The following is an 18,619-nucleotide window of genomic DNA, read 5'->3' as shown; positions in this document are numbered from 1 at the left end:
CGATGGAATCAGTCCTCTCAACGTCGGGCTTCTACCCGTGGGGAGGAGGGTACCCCAGAGTTACCAGGGTCTTCATGGTTCACGAACAGCATGCCGTAGTCCTTGCCAAGTCCTCTTCTTTTGGAGCTGGCCCACTTCCGGACCTGAATTATCCGCTCTCCAAAGCCTTGCCCTAGGCCATCATGAAGTTTATCAAAGCTTTTCCCTAGAGACCCCACCTTCTTGGAATTGCTATTTTATAAATGCGTCCTCAGATCTGGTAGCGGTACACAACGAGGTGCGAGAGACTACTCAACTGATATGAAGTCAAAAACTATGACGCTCTTGTTAAACCCAAGAATATCAGTGGTGCTTGTCCCTTTGGTCCGGTATGGCAGGGATGAATCTGGGCATTCTCTGAACCAATCAATTTGTGTTGACACGAATTACGTCAGACAAACTGGCCAATAACGGAGAATAGTCGGCAACGTTCGGCTATCCAAAAACAACCAAGATCCTTAATCGGTAACTCTGTTGACGAATCATGAGGCTGTGAAATCTCTGTCGAAACCACATTTCCACTTGCATGGAAGCAATGGCAGGCCAAAACGTCTGAGGGTGTGAGCGTGAGCATCCACGGAAGACCAACACCGCTACAGGTTCTTAACGGTGCAAGTTGACGGGTCGCTCCGGGTTGCTGAAGCTTAATATTTGAATGCGTTCTTCTTGTTCTAACAGGCACGTAATGTAATAGTCGGTGTAGGAGCAAGATAGCAAACTCGCTCAGTATACTCAGTAGTGTTTTGTGATTTGAACGTGAATCTTTTCAGATCTTTCATAATCATGTTTCTTCATGTACAGATAAAGAAGAAGAAAAAGCAAATACAACATCCATCCCTCAACAAATTACCCGATGCTGCAGGTTTATGTATTCTTGCAGATTTGCATGGATTGTGATGGCCAGCAAGGTGATCTATCTAAAATTAAAGAGGGCTGATGGGAGACACGGAACGAAAATTCCTCACTACACCACCTCACCTCATCTAATTCTCACACTCCTTTTCCCACACCTTGACTGCAGTGTGTTTTTCTTCACCGTTTCGTCAAGGTCATGTGGGTGTATTGTGCTCTGTGGGTACGGAGCATTAACTATTGAGTATTATTCTTGTGACCGCCTCGGATTCCAAGGTGAACATCCAGTTTGGGAACAAGCTAGTAAAGGTGAGACGTCGGGGGATCTCCACATCATCGCGATGCAAATCAATCACCGAAGGTCAAGTCAGTCGCCAGCCTGAAGCGGAGTTGAACCCGCAGTGGACCCCCTTCCGGCCCCGGTGCCTCCGGCGCTGAGATCACCTCCCCCATCGGCCACAACCCGAGCCCACCGGTTACCACTGCGGAGGGCTACTGTAAGCCTAAGCTCGAAGGGGGGCGGGAAAAGACATCCGGCTAACCCTGCCTGGTCAAGTTGAGAGCCCCTCGAGGTTTGAGCCATGAAGGCAGGAGAGATCAAACTCCAATGAGAGCAGGCATTGTCCGCTTTTTAATTCTTCAGCAGGTTATTTGTGCTTCTCCATGGGGTGCAAGTGGGCCATGAGCCTCGTCGTGCATCGTGTCGTCTCGTGCCGGTCAAAGCCATCTTGATGCAGATGCAGTCCAGCCCAGCCCATACAGGGGCTACCTTTTTGACATGGCCGGCCCTGATAGTTGAGCTCTGGACCGGGTTTGGTAGATGGAATTCACCCTCACCCTAGATATCGGTATTCCTCCGTAGGACTTTGGCATTTCTACCCTCCGCATTATTCCAGGAATCTGTAGTAAACAAGCTGGGGTGGTGGTGTGGCCGATCTCCCGCCCTGGACATGTTCCGTAAACCAAAGGTTGACGATCATGCCACCATTCGCTGTATTCACTACGCACAGATGTATAATGAGCGAAGGACGTCGAATTCAGGTCCGAGATCAACAATGACTGACAGAATTGTCTAAGCCCATCACTTCTGACCGATGACTGTAGGGAAATAACGTCGGTCGGTCTCGTAGAATTCTCGGGACCCTCGGGCATTCTCTTGACACTCCCCAACAACTCGTCCATATTCTAGAAGTGATTTACCGCAATCCACGTCAAATGTCGTGTTTGTCTGTGAAGAAATCCCCACTACGGGGTTTTTCTCTCGGGCGGTTCATGCGTGATACGAACCAGGAACAGGCTTCTTAATCGAAGCTGAGAGTTGGTCTGGTCATCGATTACACCATCTGGACGTAAATGATTAGTGAAGCGAGAGATGATAAAGCACTGGCCAGTATTTTGTTACATTGTTCAGTAGATGCTCAGTTATGGCCAACTTATTAATTCTCGAAATTGTGTTTCAACCCGTCAGGTGTCCCTGAGTACAAGAGGCATGAAATCAAGACAACAACATAATTTCTTTGACACATAGTTCAGCACACCTTTCAGTATGATAATTTGTGTAAAAAGAAAACATCTCAGCTGCACCCATCCGCCAACCTTCCGCGCCCTCCGCCGTCATTATCGAAAGCTGGAGCCCGGGCCCGAGACGGACTCCACATACAACGATCCCAAGGTACCTGAGGTGTGCCCACCACCGCAGATATAATACCGTCGAAGAAAAATCCGCTACATGGTATCAACACCAAGCCTGGTTCAAATACAAAACCCCTCCACCAACATTCTCCCTTGCCCAATGGCATAGGGTACGTTTTCTATGACAGGAATATGTCTCATCTTTTGCCCTATGCCCTCTGCCGCAGCCATGCGCCGTCGCACTGCATATGTAGGCTCCCCCTGCTCGGCTTTGGCAAACGCCATCCCCGAACCTCCAGGCGAGCTTTGGCTCGGCTACCGACGTCCTGAAGCGGCTGCGGCTATCAACCGGCCTTGACGTCCTCCCATCTTACGACTTGACTTAGGTTGTGCGAGGGACAAAAACCACCTACCCCCAACAAGTTGTAACCCTCCCTCACATTCACCTGCCTGTTTGTTACGATCGCGATCCTGTCGCATTGCTCTGGGTCCAAGTGGTACCCTCGGCTTGCCTCAACTCTTCTTACAGACATCAATGCCTCGCTTTGGACATTCAACAGCCTCAGTTTCTATTTATGCTCTCGGACATCAATTTGCGGCGGCCTGACAATCAACCTCCCCCAGCGTTTCAACATAGCTTGACACACCAACAAAGACAACAGGCCTGAGCGATCGGACATCACAAGCAAAGTTTCGCAGATCCTCTTGTATCTCGCATCGTCATTCATTACTCTACTTAACAACAACAACAAGTTGGATCGACACCACCCAAACACCGACTGGCAATCCAGGACATGGCAATCATGTTAAAACCTGATCACTGGCCACCTCCACGATAACAGATGCGCCTTCAGTCAGAGTCATCAAGAGCCCAGACCTTGACCAACGTGAACAGCGTGGAGGGGCATTGGAGTCACTCAGCGCAATCTCGCCATAACTTGGTCCATCATGTTGAGACAAGCAAAGCATGCCTGGGCTTTGGGCATGTCGTGGTGCTTCCCAAAATGACTGGGCATTTAGCACCTTCATAGGTTGCTTTCCAGTGCCGGTTCGCGAAGTCCCAGGACAGTCAGTCTCGGGCAAGAGTTCTATCAAGCAACTACTTGCAGCCCCATCTTGATCGCAATAGAGGACAAGTCGCCGATACATCCATGGCATTTTGTGGCCAACCCAGCACCTCACCTCGCAATACTTCATCACTAGTTGAATCGATATATCCAACAATCTCATCACAGTCAACACATCAGAAGTCACGATAGTAAAAGGGCAAGGCAAGGCAAGGCACAGCAAGGCTTGTTTCAAATATCTCATTGACTGGTATGTAAAGTCTTCTTCCATCTCTTTTTAACCTCGCCTCTATTCCCATCCTGTCTGGTTCATGCCAGATGTAAACAAAATTAATAGCCGTTAACACGTCAAGCAGATTATGGAAAACAAAAAAGCCTTATCATGGAGGCTCGCTCAACAGAGTACCAGAGGCCACCGACTAAAGCGTGTGGCATAACATGACATAACAAGAGTTACCACAGCTGATCTTTGGCGTTGAAGTTTGCACAAAGCAGCTGAGTTAGTATACTCAAGTCACTCAAATACCGCAATCATTTACAAGTGCAATCCCGACGACGAGCACTTCATGGTCGAGATATGCATCTTAGCCTATTCCAAACCCTCAAATGACAATGCTTGCAAATCATACACAAGTGTGCACATGATTACAGATGCGTCTTAGCATCAGCAAAGCAAAGAGGGTTGTAGATACGCTGCTTGATGTAGGTGGTCAGGGCAACATCACCCCACTCCTCCCACTCAGCCCATTGAGACTCAGGAAGCTCAGAGACACCACCACGTCGAGCGGCCTTCATGACCTCGCGAGCGACAATGACACTAGCATCACGGACACGCTCAATGCGGGGGTATATGAGGCCCTTGTGAACCTCATCGGCATTTAGGGAGCCAGCCAGAGCAGCGGCAGAGGTGTAAACCATCTCGTCGGTAACACGAGAAGCCTTGGCCAGGATGGCACCGAGACCCAGACCAGGGAAAATGTAAACATTGTTGCCTTGGTTGGGGTGGTAGACCGTGTGGTGAGTTTCGTCACCAAACTTGGCCTTGACGGGGTTGAAGGGAGAGCCAGAAGCGAAGAGGACAGTGCCCTCGGTCCACTCAATAGCCTGCTCAAAGGTGCACTCAGCCTTGGTGAGAGGGTTGCTGAGAGGGAAGAGAATGGGACGGCGCTCAAGGCCACCCTCCTGAACAGAGTGCTTGAGAGCACGGACAACAGGCTCGGTGAAGACGCCGAAGGTCGCAGTAAGACCAACCAGGGCACTGGGCTTGACATACTCGATGACTTCCTCAAGGGTACGGTACTGCTGACCATTGTTGTCAGTTCGAGCGAAGTACTTCTTGTGCTCAGCCAGGCGATCACCACGGTCTTTCGTAACAAGACCCTTGGTATCGACGAGCCAGAACTTGTCGCGGGCGGCAGCTTCGCTCAATCCACGGCGTGTATAGTACTCAACGAGCTGTTTGGCAACACCGACACCAGCAGAGCCGGCGCCCATGAAGACAAGCCGCTGTTCCTCGATTGGAACACCAGACTGCTCAACAGCGCCAATATATCCACCCAACACAACGGCACCAGTTCCCTGGATATCGTCGTTCTATCAAAATAATGTCAGCACCGAACTTTCATCAAGTTCATCGGTTCACTTACGAAGCATCGGTATTGGTCTCGGTAACGGTCGAGATAACCAAAGGCCTTCTCACTGTCGAAGTCCTCGAATTGGACAACCATGCTGGGGAAAACCTCGCGGGCAGCTTCCATAAACTCATCCATGAAAGCCTGCTGCTCAGGGTACGAAGGTCGCTTTTGTCGCAGACCCAGGTAGAAGGGGTCCTTCAGGTTCTCCTCGTTGTTGGTACCGCAGTCAAGGACAATGGGAAGGGTCTTGGAGGGGTGGATACCAGCAGCGCCGGTGTAAAGAGCAAGCTTTCCGATCTGGTGTTCCTGGTTAGAAGTATTTTCAAGTGTGGTTTTGCGATCGACTTACAGAGATACCGACACCGTTGATACCGAGATCACCCAGACCAAGGATGCGAGAGCCATCGGTGACGACGCAAATCTCAGGATCCTGGCAAGGCCAGTTTCGGAGCATAGCACGGATGGACTTTCGCTGCTTGATGGAGATGTACAGAGCCTCGGGGCGAGTGTAAATGCTAGAGTATTGCAAGCAGACATCACCGATTGTGGGGGTATAGACGAGGGGCATGAGCTCTCGGATGTTGTCGATGAGGAGACGATAGAAAAGGTCGGTGTTTTGGTCCTTGAGAGTGGACAGGTAAAGGTACTTGTCGATAGGTGTCTGGCGGGTCTGAATCATCTTCATGGCTCGGGCGCACTGGGTCTCGAAGCTCTCCATAGTGTGGGGGAGGAGACCAGTGAGGTTCTTAGAGGCGCGTTCCTCAGGTGTGAAGGCAAGTCCTGCACGAAGAATTGTTAGCATGCTTCAAGGGAAAGTATGATAGCTGGTGATGAAGGAATTCGTGAAGAGCGACGGACACCTTCCATGACTACAAGTGGTAGCAAGGCCACTGGCGCCATGGTGGTGACAACAAGTGTTGTCGCAATTGACAAGGTGGAATGGGACGGCTTACCCTTATTCCAGAGAGGTTCTCGGACAATCTGGTAGCCGGCAGCATTGGACTCGTCAACATATTCAGGTGTTCGGTCCTGCTTGACCTCGGCATAGTGGTCTTGGACGTAGCCACGGTGTTGATCAAGGGCGGCCATCTTGATTTCTTGTTCGATCTTGGTAAGGTCGACGGGGGACATTGGATTGGAATCTGTAAGTCTTCGTCTAGAAAGACATAGGGAGGTTAGATATAGTTATAGGTAACGGGAAGGAGGGGTCGGAGGACGGGAGGGGGGTACACACGGGGATGATGTTGTTGATGATCTAGAGCGAGGCGTGGCAATTTCAGAGCTGGCGGTACTATGAGGGGACGAAGACGCCATGGACATAGACAATGGGAGATGGGGTGATGAGAACGGAAAGAAGGATGAATAGGAGAGCCTGGGGTTTGAGGGTCGAGGGCGGCGATTATTAGTAGTCGCCGTGAGAACAGCGGCTGGGGGAACAGTAGACGAGCGGGTGGAAGCACGGGTCAAAGTAGACGATGTCGCGGAGCGCAAGGGGCCACTAGCGAAGAAAAGTCGGTTTAAGACGTTTTGGGCGGAACCGGGTCCCGAAGGCGAGGCCACTGTCATGGTCGAGAGCGTTTGGCCCATGTTTGGGTTTGGGTATGGCAATGGTACCGTACCTCAGATGAGAAACTCGAAGAGATACCGGAGTATGGGGGAGAGGGAGCAGGGGTAAGCTCGGGGAACGGGGGTGCGTCTTGTTGGGTGGTGTAGGGCAGACAGGACAGGGCAGGGAAATCAGTAAATGAATCAAGGGATTGTGATGCAACAAACGTTGCGGCCGACGCTTATCTGATGCTGTGAGGTGTGTAAGAATGAGATCGTGAGTGCGTTTATGCAAATACTGCTGCTTGGCGTGTCTTGTCCTCGTAGGAAGGGGATATTAACTGCAACAAACGCAGCACCAGCCAATTTTTTTGCGAAACCAAACCCAAAATTTTTGGGAGGTTGAGGACGACAAGCGATGACAATGACGGAGCAAGACGGATGGCAACGGACGGACAAAAAGCGGTTTCACTTTTTTCTCCAGAAATACGCCCTTGTCACCTTGAGAGTGGACTGTTAGCCATGTAATTCGGTACCGGTACACTACTAGGGCGCCAACGAAAAGTCTACGGCGCGACCGAGTAAACGTAGCAGATCCTTGCAGCTTTTCATTCGATGAGAAGGATAGGGAGGGGATAGATCGTGGGTGTGAGAAATAGCATGGGCGTGTAGCAAGTAACATCCCTCTCACAATTCGAATTCCCAATGAGAACTCTAACTGAACTGGATGAATTGAGCTTGACTTGAGGTCAACAGATCAACTGCAGTACAGAACACCTGAGCTGTTATGGATGGGGATAACCGCATGGGGGAATTTTCTTTCTTGGGCATTGGGGCTGAAAGGTGAGTAGAGAGGGTGGGACCAGTGGGAGCACTAGCTGGGATCCCGCGTGGAACGCAGGAGGATTGGGGATATTCATGTATCGGGGGAACTAGCGGATGACTTGTGGGAAGATGTATCTTTCACCTAGTCCTCTTTGGCTGTGACAGAAATCTGGCTGATACGTACCTTGCTGGGGAGATGGAACTGAGACGAGGACCCTGGCTGCGGAAGCTACAGGTTGAGCTTCTGTCTTCTTTCCTCTTGAGGCAGGACTCTAACTCGCCAAATACTGGGGGAGCTTGGCAACTGTTTCGGTATTAGAAAGACTCCCGAACATGACTTATTCAAACTTACCTCTATCTTTCCGTGTCTATGAGTCACTCGACTTTTTGAATTACGTCCTCTGCTCGGTGGCTTTGACTGTGGAGAAGCAGAGCCTGTGTGCCGCTTCACGATGCGTTGCGCTGGGTTGTGAGATGTTGTCGAGTCCTTAGACGATCAGTGATATGACCACTTTCAAGAGCATTCCACATGCGCATCTCGGTCAAAAGAAACCAGATGCAGACACTCGGCGAAATAATCCATGAAATCAATCTCTCGTGGGTTATAGGTCGATTTACCTTGGTGAGGCTCAGTAAGGACACCGGTGTAGGTATGTGTAAATGGGCGCAGAAACCACTTGACGATGGTCCAGATGGTGTGATGGTGGGGGTCAAGTCGTGTTGTCAAGAATCATAGGCGCTGGGACTTTCCCAAGAGCAAGATGATATCCGATATTGATAATCGAGTAAATACTGTATTGACCAGAGAGGCGAGGTGGTGTAATTTCCAGGACTTCAAGGTTGGTTATTTCACTTGCAACTGTCTGTAATGCAATAGCCCTAAAACGAGTCACTCCATCCATCTATCGCCTACAGATAAAAATCTACCGTCGGCCATATCTTGATTCAATCGGCGCCGGTATCTCTACCGATGTTCTCACAAGCCAGGGTACAGGCCGACGACTGCCGTGCTCAGTCATAGAACGGTGAGGAAAATAACCTTTGGCAGAGTCACGACGACCATTTGAGGACGGAAAACGGAGGTACAGTAAAGGACAACGGCGCCGACTACGGGGGCTAACTTAGGTGGTTCCACATTGTTCGTCCAGGCCCTGGTTAGAACCTAGAACACGCAAAGGAAAAAATGTCAGACATAATTGACAAGATGAGATTCAACCGGGAGGGATCATGAAAAACATGAGACTGGCAGGGCTTTACTTCTACGGATGTCATCAGAGGGAAAGGGACGGGTGCTGAGTGGACGGCAATTTCTGTGTTAATGTGGATAAATGGATAATCAAGGACGTGAAGAAAGCATTGAGCCTCAAAGCTCAAGTTTAAAGAGATTGCAACAACCAAAACAAGAAAGAGGCCAAAGAATCCCTGCGTTGTCTTTAACCGAATAATAGCCCATACCTGGGTTTGCATTGATCTTTTGACTGACGTTATGGACACAACGTCTCGCTTTGCGACCCGATGTCGTGCTTTCGGAACAAGGTCTTGGTTCGCAATCATCAAACTCGGCGCACAAGGCCCCGGCGAGGGCCCCACCGGACACCCGATATTATCCACTCTTGGAGGCCCCTCTCTGGAGCTCCTCCGGTTGACGGGGCATTGTGGACGCTACATCTGTTAGTGAGGCTGTGATTGGACCTTTGAGACTGAATTTGCAAGCTCTGCAAGTCTGAAAGAATCTGATATTTGTGTTCTATGTGTTTTCACTTGTCCTGCTAATAAGTAGCACTTCATCTTGCTGCTTGAGAGCTAAAGTACCTTGCTCAGTTTGTCTATCCAGGGTAAACTCTTACGCGTCCACTGGTCTGACTAGTAGTATAGTACAATTCACATTAGGCGCTGTTACGCTATTACAGTATAATCAGGACTTTTTGGTGATTTTCCTTTGTTTCCTACCGTTTTATATGATTTTTACTTATCGTTTCTATACATGTTCTCCGCGAAAACGCAATATCGAAGTGTTTCTCTGTTGCTATCAAGAAGAATCCACGCCAGTTTTCTTGCCTGCTCTTGCAATATGTTTTCGAGCTTTGTGCTAAGGTTGCGGAGACTTGTGGGGCACTATCTCAAGCTGGTAAACGTAGCAATTTACAACAGGAACATCTGTCCTGCAATAGTTATGTACATATGAGAATCTCGATGTTCCAATTTCGATTGTTTCTCTTGTTGCTCACAGGCAAAGCAGTACAGGCAACTCTCTAGATACAAATCATACCACTCGTCAACGGCCCGACCCTTCGAGGCCGAGAAAGGGGTACGGAGTTGGGAGGATATCATGCGGCCATGTGAAATGCGAAGAGAAACCCTAGTAATCGGGACGATATTGTCCCTTACTGGGTTCAGGGTCTGACAATTATTGATACATCTATCTATGAACTGACTTGTCTCAATGTTCGTATCATTGACAGCACAGACTCTAGAGTCTCATTCCGCTCTTTTCTGTGCTGCAGTTATCAGTAAGAAGTAATGCCGTTGGAAAGAAGTGCGACTGATCCACGCACACTAGACCTGCATGCGCTGCCGTTTTGCTTGCTTTTGCTGAGATTGGATCGATTGCCATCATCTCGCGTATCCCCCATGCTTAGGCATACGGTGAGCTGCATTGTTATTCTCATTTTGCGTCGTACGTAAGATACGGTCAGCAAAGTTCATGTGCCTGCAGCGCCATGGCCACAACAGATACCTATCTTTAGATGCTTACCAACGCATCTCGTAAATGGGGTTCTCACAGGCCGACTCACCGAAATTCACTCTGGCCTGAAATTGACGGGAAATGAGTGTCTGGCAGTGTGTGCTCAGAGTGCTGCCGTTTCCCCAACGGTTTGCTGTAGGAGAAGTGGCATTACGTATCAGATACACTCTGCAACCCTGGAAACTTACTGCCATCAGTCATTTAGTGAAAATTTGTTCCAAAGAGGCAATAGCTCATGCGCATCCCTCATCCTCTACCCAGGTATTAAGTTTTGTTGATTCCTCCTGATGGTGATACCTGATTTCACCTCAGACTCAAATCACAAATCATTTCAACAAACCTCCTTGGGCTCAGATACTGTTTCATCTGCTATTCCGCATGCACGTCTTGGGCTCCGCCTCCCTGGGTCAGACGAAAACTAGGGAATGTCTCCCGACTTCAATAACTCAGTTTCTATCAAAAGTCTTCCGACTTTGCCCGAGTGGATGCCCTCACTAGCGCCCATCCAGCCCAGAAGCAATCCCGCGGGTCAGGCAGGAAGCGCTGAACCACCCCGGCCTCAGGCCGTCTTCCCGAAATGTGATCCACTGGCTCCCCAGGCTGCAGGAGACCTGTCCAGGAAGGCATCGCAGAGCCTAATTTCATGCATTTATCAGAGTTTAGCGGATACTTTGCTGATGTACATGTGGATAGTGGAGATCGACAAATGGATCCAGCGGGGAAGGTGCGAGACAGGGGCATGCTCGGGTACGCCTAACCTCTAGAGGTTCAAGGTCTCGCGCGTCTCACCACGGAATCTCCAGGAAGGTGACCCCACTTCTCTCTCACCATGCCTGACCTTTTTTTTTTCTTCTTCCCTTCACCTGAGTTCCACTCGGTCCCTGGCTAAAATTGAGTTAGGTCAATTGATTCCAAGGGGTTTTCTCTTTTGGCCTGGAAGCATTGGTAATCATTGAGTTACCATTGCTGTGCCAAAACTGTCGACAGTTTCTCAACAGTATTCGCTACTACAACTCGTGACTTTCTTTCCCAACTCAAATTGAGTCATTCAGCTCACACAAGATGAGACGATTGATAGAAAGTTAGCCTTGAATCATCCAGACAGCCCGCCTATTGGGTGCCATGCCGTCACCCCGCATTCGTCTATACTCTCCAGGATCTTGTTGACTTATCTGGATCGGGGCTTTGTCAAAACGTCAACAAAAATTTATGTTACTGAACTGAAACTCAATAACTCCCCAGCACAATAAGCCTCCATGCATATGATGACACATATAATCACAAGTCCAAGCCACGGCATATGATGTTTGTGTTCTCGGACAAGCTTCGGCCTCTGTACCATCGTGACTTTACATCCATCCGGACGTTGTTGGTGTTACCCTGGAGTATTTCGGCACTAGCAAGCATTCACTTTTGATGTTCGCGGGCAACCCTCCGCAACGCCGAGTTACCTACTATGCTTTCCTAGCATACATGTTTCGCGGGATATATGTCGGTATCACGGTGTCTGGACCGTTGTGGCATATCAAATCAGCTACTCGATGGACGAGGATCGACAAACTAAATTCACAGGGTAGCAAGTAATGGCTAGTCTTGCCGAAATGGACATGTCCAATAGAAAGCCAATCCATTATGGCAGCTTTGAGTATCTTCAACGTTAACAAGCCTAACAATGGCTGGAAATAAGCCACTGGTATCCGAGATATCAACCACATCATATCAGCAAGTGCCTGACCCTGGTTCACTTCGGCCTAGGAATCCGACATATTTCTGTTGGGAACTACAACCCCTGTTGATCTGCCTGGTGTTTGAAGAGCATCCTCTTGGTTTCATATGCTCTCAAATTATAGATCGGCTTGCCTCGGCCAAGCTGAGAATTGTCCTCGTCTGACTTAGCTGTACAGCTTAGGAGGTCATCCAAGCAAGCAAAAGAAAATTCCCGTCCCCGCATCAGGACTTACACCATCTCAGGAGGTTGGATTGCAAGAATAAACCGATAGTTCATGTGATGCGTAAGCCTAGCTCCAAGTATATCACCAAATCTTTGCCGAAGAAACATCATGGTTGTTGGACAGCTAGATACCAGCCAGACTGGGATAGCTCGTTCACTGCACACCCCGAGCTTCTTTCGACATCAATCAATATTTGGACATTCATCATGTTCCGTTTCTCCGACCCTCCTCACACTCCCCGAGCTCCCTTTAGAACGAAGAGCTACCCCGCCTCACATGTCTTTAACTCCAGGAACCAAGACATGGGCAACTATTGCTCTAATGAGTAAAAACAAACGTCACTTGCAACCACATTCTTCAAAACGGCTTCGCTTAGCATAAACGAATACACCCCTCTACGGATAGAGAGTCTAACGAGTTCAATTTAAACCCCAGAGAATGTCTGAGGCGTGTTCCTTTTATAAGTTAGCTCGTGCCTACCCCGTGCCCACTCACGGACAGGTACCGAGCGTGCGGCTCCGTGCTAAATATGTCTACTCCATAGAACTACCTGACCTTGCCTTACCTTGAGAATCCAGTGCTATCATTGACGCAACATATCCGTCTGACATCTGGGGAAGTCCCGTTGCCGTTCGTCCTAGCTTCCATCCAGCTGTCTGGTGTGAAGCCTCCGTTCCCCCAGATTATCTTGCTCCACCAAACCTTGTCCCTGACGCCACCTTATGACTCCTACAATTATTTGCCTACTTGCAATTACACGAGTATTCATTGTCACAAGCCATAAGTGCCTGGAGAACTCGCAAAAGAGTCACAGCATCCCGATATCGGGCCATCAGCTCTGCTCGTACCTTAAACTTAAGCTTGCTCGCAGCCTGCATGTGGTGAACATATCCTCGGCATAAGTAAATTTGATACACTTGTTTGCTTGTGACTGCATTGGGTATTGATACACAAAAAAAAATAAAAATCAAAAAAAAAATAAAATAAAATCGAATTACACAAATAATTACAACATCAGCCATCGGGCATAATTAGCTGTAAGATGCTGTGATTCTTTTAGCAACCTTCCTTATGTCAAATGTTGCTTGTTGACGTCGTTTGCTCCCAAAACACCGTCAGTTATAAATCTCCAAAATACGTACACGAAAGCAATGCATTTATGCCCTTTTTCTGTATGCCGTGAGATCCCTGCCACGTTCTCCAATCCACGACATTTCTTCTCATGCCCGTCCACTCATTTGGCGTTCTCTTTACCTGCCTCGGTCACCTTCCGGGACGCCGTCTCGATCTTGCCCATAGCGTTGTCATCCTGGAGGCTCCACCAATGCCGCAGACCCTTGGCGTATTCGATCTCCTCTGGGGTAATTTCTATAGGTGGACCCTTGACCTGTGTAAGAATCTCTCGTTCGTTGTATTTCGAGACTGCCCAGGACGAGCCATCTTCTGAACGGACGCCGAAGCCACGGCCCTTCATTGACACCACCTTGACCCGCCGGAGGAGGATAACATCCCCGCTCTCGACATCCGGTAGTGATGTTAGATGGGGCCGGAAAATATGGGCCACTCGGACCTGGGTCGGCGCGGTCGACGGATCGGTCAGACACAAAGTAAGCATGAAATCCCGAGGGCCGTGCTTCGGTCGGTGTGGAGGTGGTGGTGATTGTGTTATTACAGCAAGAATATCCGTCATCTTGTCGATTGAGTTTCTGCTGAGCATTTTAAGCGACAGAAAGTCGGGCAAATTCGTTCGCAGGCTTTTGACCAGCTGTATTTTCAGAGTTTTGACATCCTCTTCTTCAGGCACAGTCGCTGTAGAGCCAGCAATGGAAGGTGATTTAAGCGAGGCGAACGACAGATTCGGGGACTCATCCTGCCGGTGAAAACTTCGCGATACCGAGCGAGTTTCACGCCTAGGGGTCTCTCGCTTTGGATCTGGAGTCTTTTGACTTCTAGTCTGTCGAGTCGATGGACTTGACCCCTTAGCAAGCAATATGCTAGGGTCACCGTGGTCATTTCTCGGACGCAGCACTCGCTGGGATCCTGGTGAATTGTTGTCCACGCTGTGAATACTCTCATCGTCGGTTGCTTTTCTCTTCCCTTTGTTCTTTGTATCTGCCTGCACCGAGCCACCTGCCAATTGGATGCTGGGATCGTCGTGGTGCGTTTTACTTTGTGTCTTGCTGCTTGATGTGGCTGGACTGCTAGGCTTGCTGCCACGGTCCGCGGTCTTCAAGGTGGGTGTGGCTGTGATAAACGCCAGGCTAGGATCGTCGTGGCCATTCCCACCTGATGATTCAGTTGGCCTGTGTCGCCGAGGTCGCAAAGACTTGGCGACAATGATCTCAGATGCTGCCTCAGCGTCTTGGGGAGATCCTATAAGCGACCTATCAGCCGGTCCGGTGTGGTCAGGCGATCTGGTTTGCGACAATACTGTGGACAAAGCAGGATCCGTAGGAAGGTGTGTTTCGGATCGCATGGGAGATTGTTGTAATATTTCGGCCATGATCTGATCCTCTGGGCCTTCATCCTCCTCCGTCATCTGGTGGGCATGAGTGACGACACTCAGTGTGTCGACTGTTTCGACCTCAATCACCTGTTGTGTGCCACCGGGAGTGGGAAGATGTTCGACAGAACTGTCATGCGAGAATTTGATGCTGTCTTCCGGAGGGGTCTGGACTTCTGGGTTCTGTGTTGGTGGAGGGGAAATTTGGCCACCATTTTCAGGCTGTGCCCCATCGCTTGCCTTCTCAACTTCATCCCTTTCGGCTTGGTACAAGGCATTCACCATTTGAGAAGCTGGTTTAGTTGCCACCTCTGACAAGTGGTCCGATATGTTTTCATGCGTTTCAGGATGTTCAAGATCTTGGGATGTCTGAGATTCGATATTTTCCTGAATCTCGAAAGTCACAGATTGACCCTCGCCGGACAACGGCACCGTTTTGCGAAAATTCGACGATCTCGCACCATCGCATAGGGTCTTTTGTGGCTGTTGAGATGGTTCTTGGGAATGTGTTAATGCTTCGTAAGGAGCTTCCGTGGTCGCGGCGTATACTTGTTCGCTAGTATCAACGTTGGCCTCAAGAATTTCCGTTGTTGGAGTAGGTCTGCGAGGTGGTTCATCAATGTCCATGGCTTCGACTGTCACTTCAGGCCCAACTGCTGTCTCGTCTAGCGGTTTCGTCTCAGCAGATTGAGCAGAGGCAATTTCCTTTTTCTCGTGCGCTTTTGCTTCTCCTTGCAGTGGAGGGGCATTCCCCATGTCGATATCGCATGCTTCCGTTTCCATTGGATTTGATTTCTTTCCAGCTTCGTAACCATGACATTGCAATTCTTCTGCGATGGGAAACTCCCGCGGGGCAGTTGAAGAGACAGGCGACTTTGCTTTGTCTATGATCTCGCTGTCACCCCGAACCTTGTTTGCACAAATGGTGGCCTCGGCAACTTCAGCTTCATTTTTGGTTGAGCCTTCAATATGAGATGTAGGAACTTGGCCCTCATTCATTGGACCCATTTGGCCGCTGTCAACCCTTTGTGTCTCTATTTCCTCCCCCTCCCTCTCCCCCTCCCCCTTGCTTAATGAAGACAGGGGCTCTTCGTCCGTATCGAACCGCGACAGACGCTGGTTTTCCTCTTCAGCCATAATCTCATCTGCTTTGGGGACTTCAGAATCTCCTTGTATCTTGGACATTGGTGTTATTTTTGCCTCTTCTGCGCCAAGTGCTGATTTGCCGTCTTTATTTTTGACCTCTGCATCCATTGTTGTCTCTGGTTCTGGTTCTGGTTCTGGCGCTTCCTCATCTTCGGAATCTGAAAGCAGGTCGATGATAATAGGTTCCTTAGAAGCAAGGGTAGCGGAAGGGCGGGTGTCTGCTTCCTCTTCTGTACCATCTTCATCGTAGTAATAATATTCATCCGAGTCATATTCACCTTCCGCATCACCTTCCGACCCTTCGTACTTTTCTGTTTCGATGTCGGATCGTTGCTCGTACGTATCAGGATATTCGTCGTCGAGGTATTCTTCTTGATTTACGACATCTTCATCGCCATCTGCGTCATCTTCATCGAGGTTCATGGTTTGTGTATCAGGGTCATTGGTATTTAGATCGGGTTCCTCTTCAGATGTCTCTATGTCGTCATCGTCATCGTGCGTGCGTGAGTACTTCCTTAAGTCGTAATCATCGCCAGGCTCATCACCACCATCGCGATAATACTCTGCTTCACTTGCCGGTTCCTCAAGTGTGGGTTCTGGAGATACGTTTGCGGTTGTGTTCATATCCGTGTTCTCTCGTGAGGGAGATGACTGGCGGTCTCTACTAGACCCCCGCGACCCTTGTTCTCTGAATGGCGAAGAGCTCAAGATTTCGACTGGATTCTCAGCGTCACTACTAGCAACTACAGAGCGGGGTCCAGGGGATAGTCCTACAGCCCAAGCAGTCTCAGGCGGTTGCGAAGTCGCAGCGAATGTAGAGTGAAACGCTGGTTCAGCACCAAAAGGAGTTTGAGGGGGTAAAGAGGACTGTGGTTCATGACCAGCGAGACCCGCAAGAGCTTCTACAGCATTCTGAGGGGGATTTTCGGTCTCCAGGAACTCAGCTGGATAATCTACCTCTCTTGGAACGAGACTGGGCGAATTCGTTACAATATTTCGAGCATTTTCTTCCGAAAAGTAACCCGTAGCCTGAGGAAAGAGTACGGTCTGTGGGGGGAAGCTGAAAGTCATATCGGTGTTCATGTTGCTTGGGGTATGACCCAGTAAATATTCGTCTGACCCCTGTGGCATCCCTTGAGGTGTTGTCGAGTCTTCTGTGAGTGGCAAAGACTGGTTCACAAGAGAGTCATCCCTTTCAAGCGGTCTCGTTCGGGTAAATGGTGTGGGAGTCGTCTGTGTCAACCCAAACGCTGGTCTTGCTTCAGCCAAAACCTGCACACTGGCCATTGGAGTAAAGTCAACATATACTGTTTGACTACCTTGATCAACCATCGCCGGTCGCGGTGGTGTGTTCGTGGTAGTATCTTCTGTCTCGCCATGGCGCTGCGAGACACTACTCATATAGGACTCCTCTTTATCTTCCTCTTCATGATCATTCTCAGGCTCAAGGCTAGGGGATCGGCTAGAGTAACGCCAAGACTTGGCAGGTAGACTGAACCGCGTGCGCTTTTTCGATTTGGTCTTGCCAACTTCGTCATCTAACATGTCTATATCTCCTTCGAACAATGCCCCGTAAGAGACACGCGCTCGTTTGAGGAAAGCAGGCGAAGCGAATTCAAGAGGATCCAAAGTCGATGAAGCAGTTCGTTTCAGAGGCAAGGTGACTTCTGGAGATAAAGGCGTAGGTGTGGCAGGTCGCTCGGGCACGGATGCGAGGGTGTCGACTTGGTCAGTATTATCAATTTGGCCGTTGGTGGTAACAACTTCCGTCTCCGCGCCTGGGGCGTCGATAGTGAGCAATGTGTCTCGTTCTTCTCCGGGTCGACGGATACCAAGTACCAAGCGATTTGAAAATTCGAGCTGCCATGCAAGAGTGCTTCCTGCGACTTGAGTCTGTGTCTCGTTCTTCTCCCACTTGACGCCCTGCAGGCTCACACGAACCTCGTCCCCTGCTCCCAGCGATGCATCTGCGATCGCCCTAGCGGCTGCACCATGGAAACGGATCCGCACCTGGCCATTCTCGCGTCGGAGTCGAAAGTCTCGCTCAGCTAAAAGAAATGCGATAGATTTGTTGAGGATGCTAAATGGCCATGTGATAGTTACGGTGCCAATTATAACTCGTGCGTCTTGACTTGGGACATCCGGATTGAGCTGGGCGATTGATATGGGTTCGCCATGGTCAAGTAATGATGTTGTGGGTTGCGAGTTGTTCATCGTGGTTTGGTCGCAATGTCAGTCGCGTCGGCGGGACTGAAAAGCCAGAGGGACTGTGTTGCTGTGTTAAATCATGTGCGACAGCTTTTATTTGTTGTTTCTATGATTTTATGGTTGTCGCATCTCGTATGTCTTTTCCGTTGGTCAAGCTGCTGTTAACCGCGTTCGAGGCGCTGATTCGTTCGTGGACGTGTGAATTGTTGTTGGAACAATGAAATCGATATGCAAGCTTCCGAGCAAGGAGGAAGGCCGAAAGCAAGCTGTGGTGGGGATCTGTCCGAAAGTAGAAGGCGGTGAAGGACTCACTGGGTCTAGCCTATCAGTCTATCACTACCGTTGAAAATCGCCGGGTGTTAGACGGCGGCCACTCTTATGCGGCTCTGGGGCCGACAACAGGCCAGGACTTCCAATGGGAAGCACCGAACTACCGTGACTTAACAGAAGCAGTAAAAAGAGTCGGGACA

At 49.6% G+C, this 18,619-nt stretch overlaps 2 protein-coding genes across 2 annotated transcripts; both read right to left on the bottom strand.

Annotated features, from left to right (window-relative positions):
• Nucleotides 1–4,235: 4,235 nt before the first annotated feature.
• On the bottom strand, nt 4,236–6,811 carry FOBCDRAFT_198931 (uncharacterized protein; the record flags this gene model as incomplete). Its single annotated transcript, XM_059608934.1, has 5 exons — nt 4,236–5,183; nt 5,237–5,530; nt 5,574–6,004; nt 6,178–6,380; nt 6,459–6,811. The coding sequence occupies 5 exons, from the start codon at nt 6,809–6,811 to the stop codon at nt 4,236–4,238; spliced, it is 2,229 nt and encodes a 742-aa protein (XP_059464484.1).
• A 6,448-nt stretch (nt 6,812–13,259) lies between these two features.
• FOBCDRAFT_218762 (uncharacterized protein) lies at nt 13,260–18,353 on the bottom strand. The gene has a single exon (XM_031177032.3). The coding sequence runs from the start codon at nt 18,153–18,155 to the stop codon at nt 13,527–13,529; it is 4,629 nt and encodes a 1,542-aa protein (XP_031048165.2). The 5' UTR covers nt 18,156–18,353; the 3' UTR covers nt 13,260–13,526.
• Nucleotides 18,354–18,619: the final 266 nt, after the last annotated feature.

Source organism: Fusarium oxysporum, chromosome III (genome assembly GCF_013085055.1).
Source record: "Fusarium oxysporum Fo47 chromosome III, complete sequence".
Taxonomy (NCBI): domain Eukaryota; kingdom Fungi; phylum Ascomycota; class Sordariomycetes; order Hypocreales; family Nectriaceae; genus Fusarium; species Fusarium oxysporum.
The sequence above is the reverse complement of the archived record's forward strand: the minus strand, read 5'-3'. Positions and strand labels throughout refer to the sequence as shown.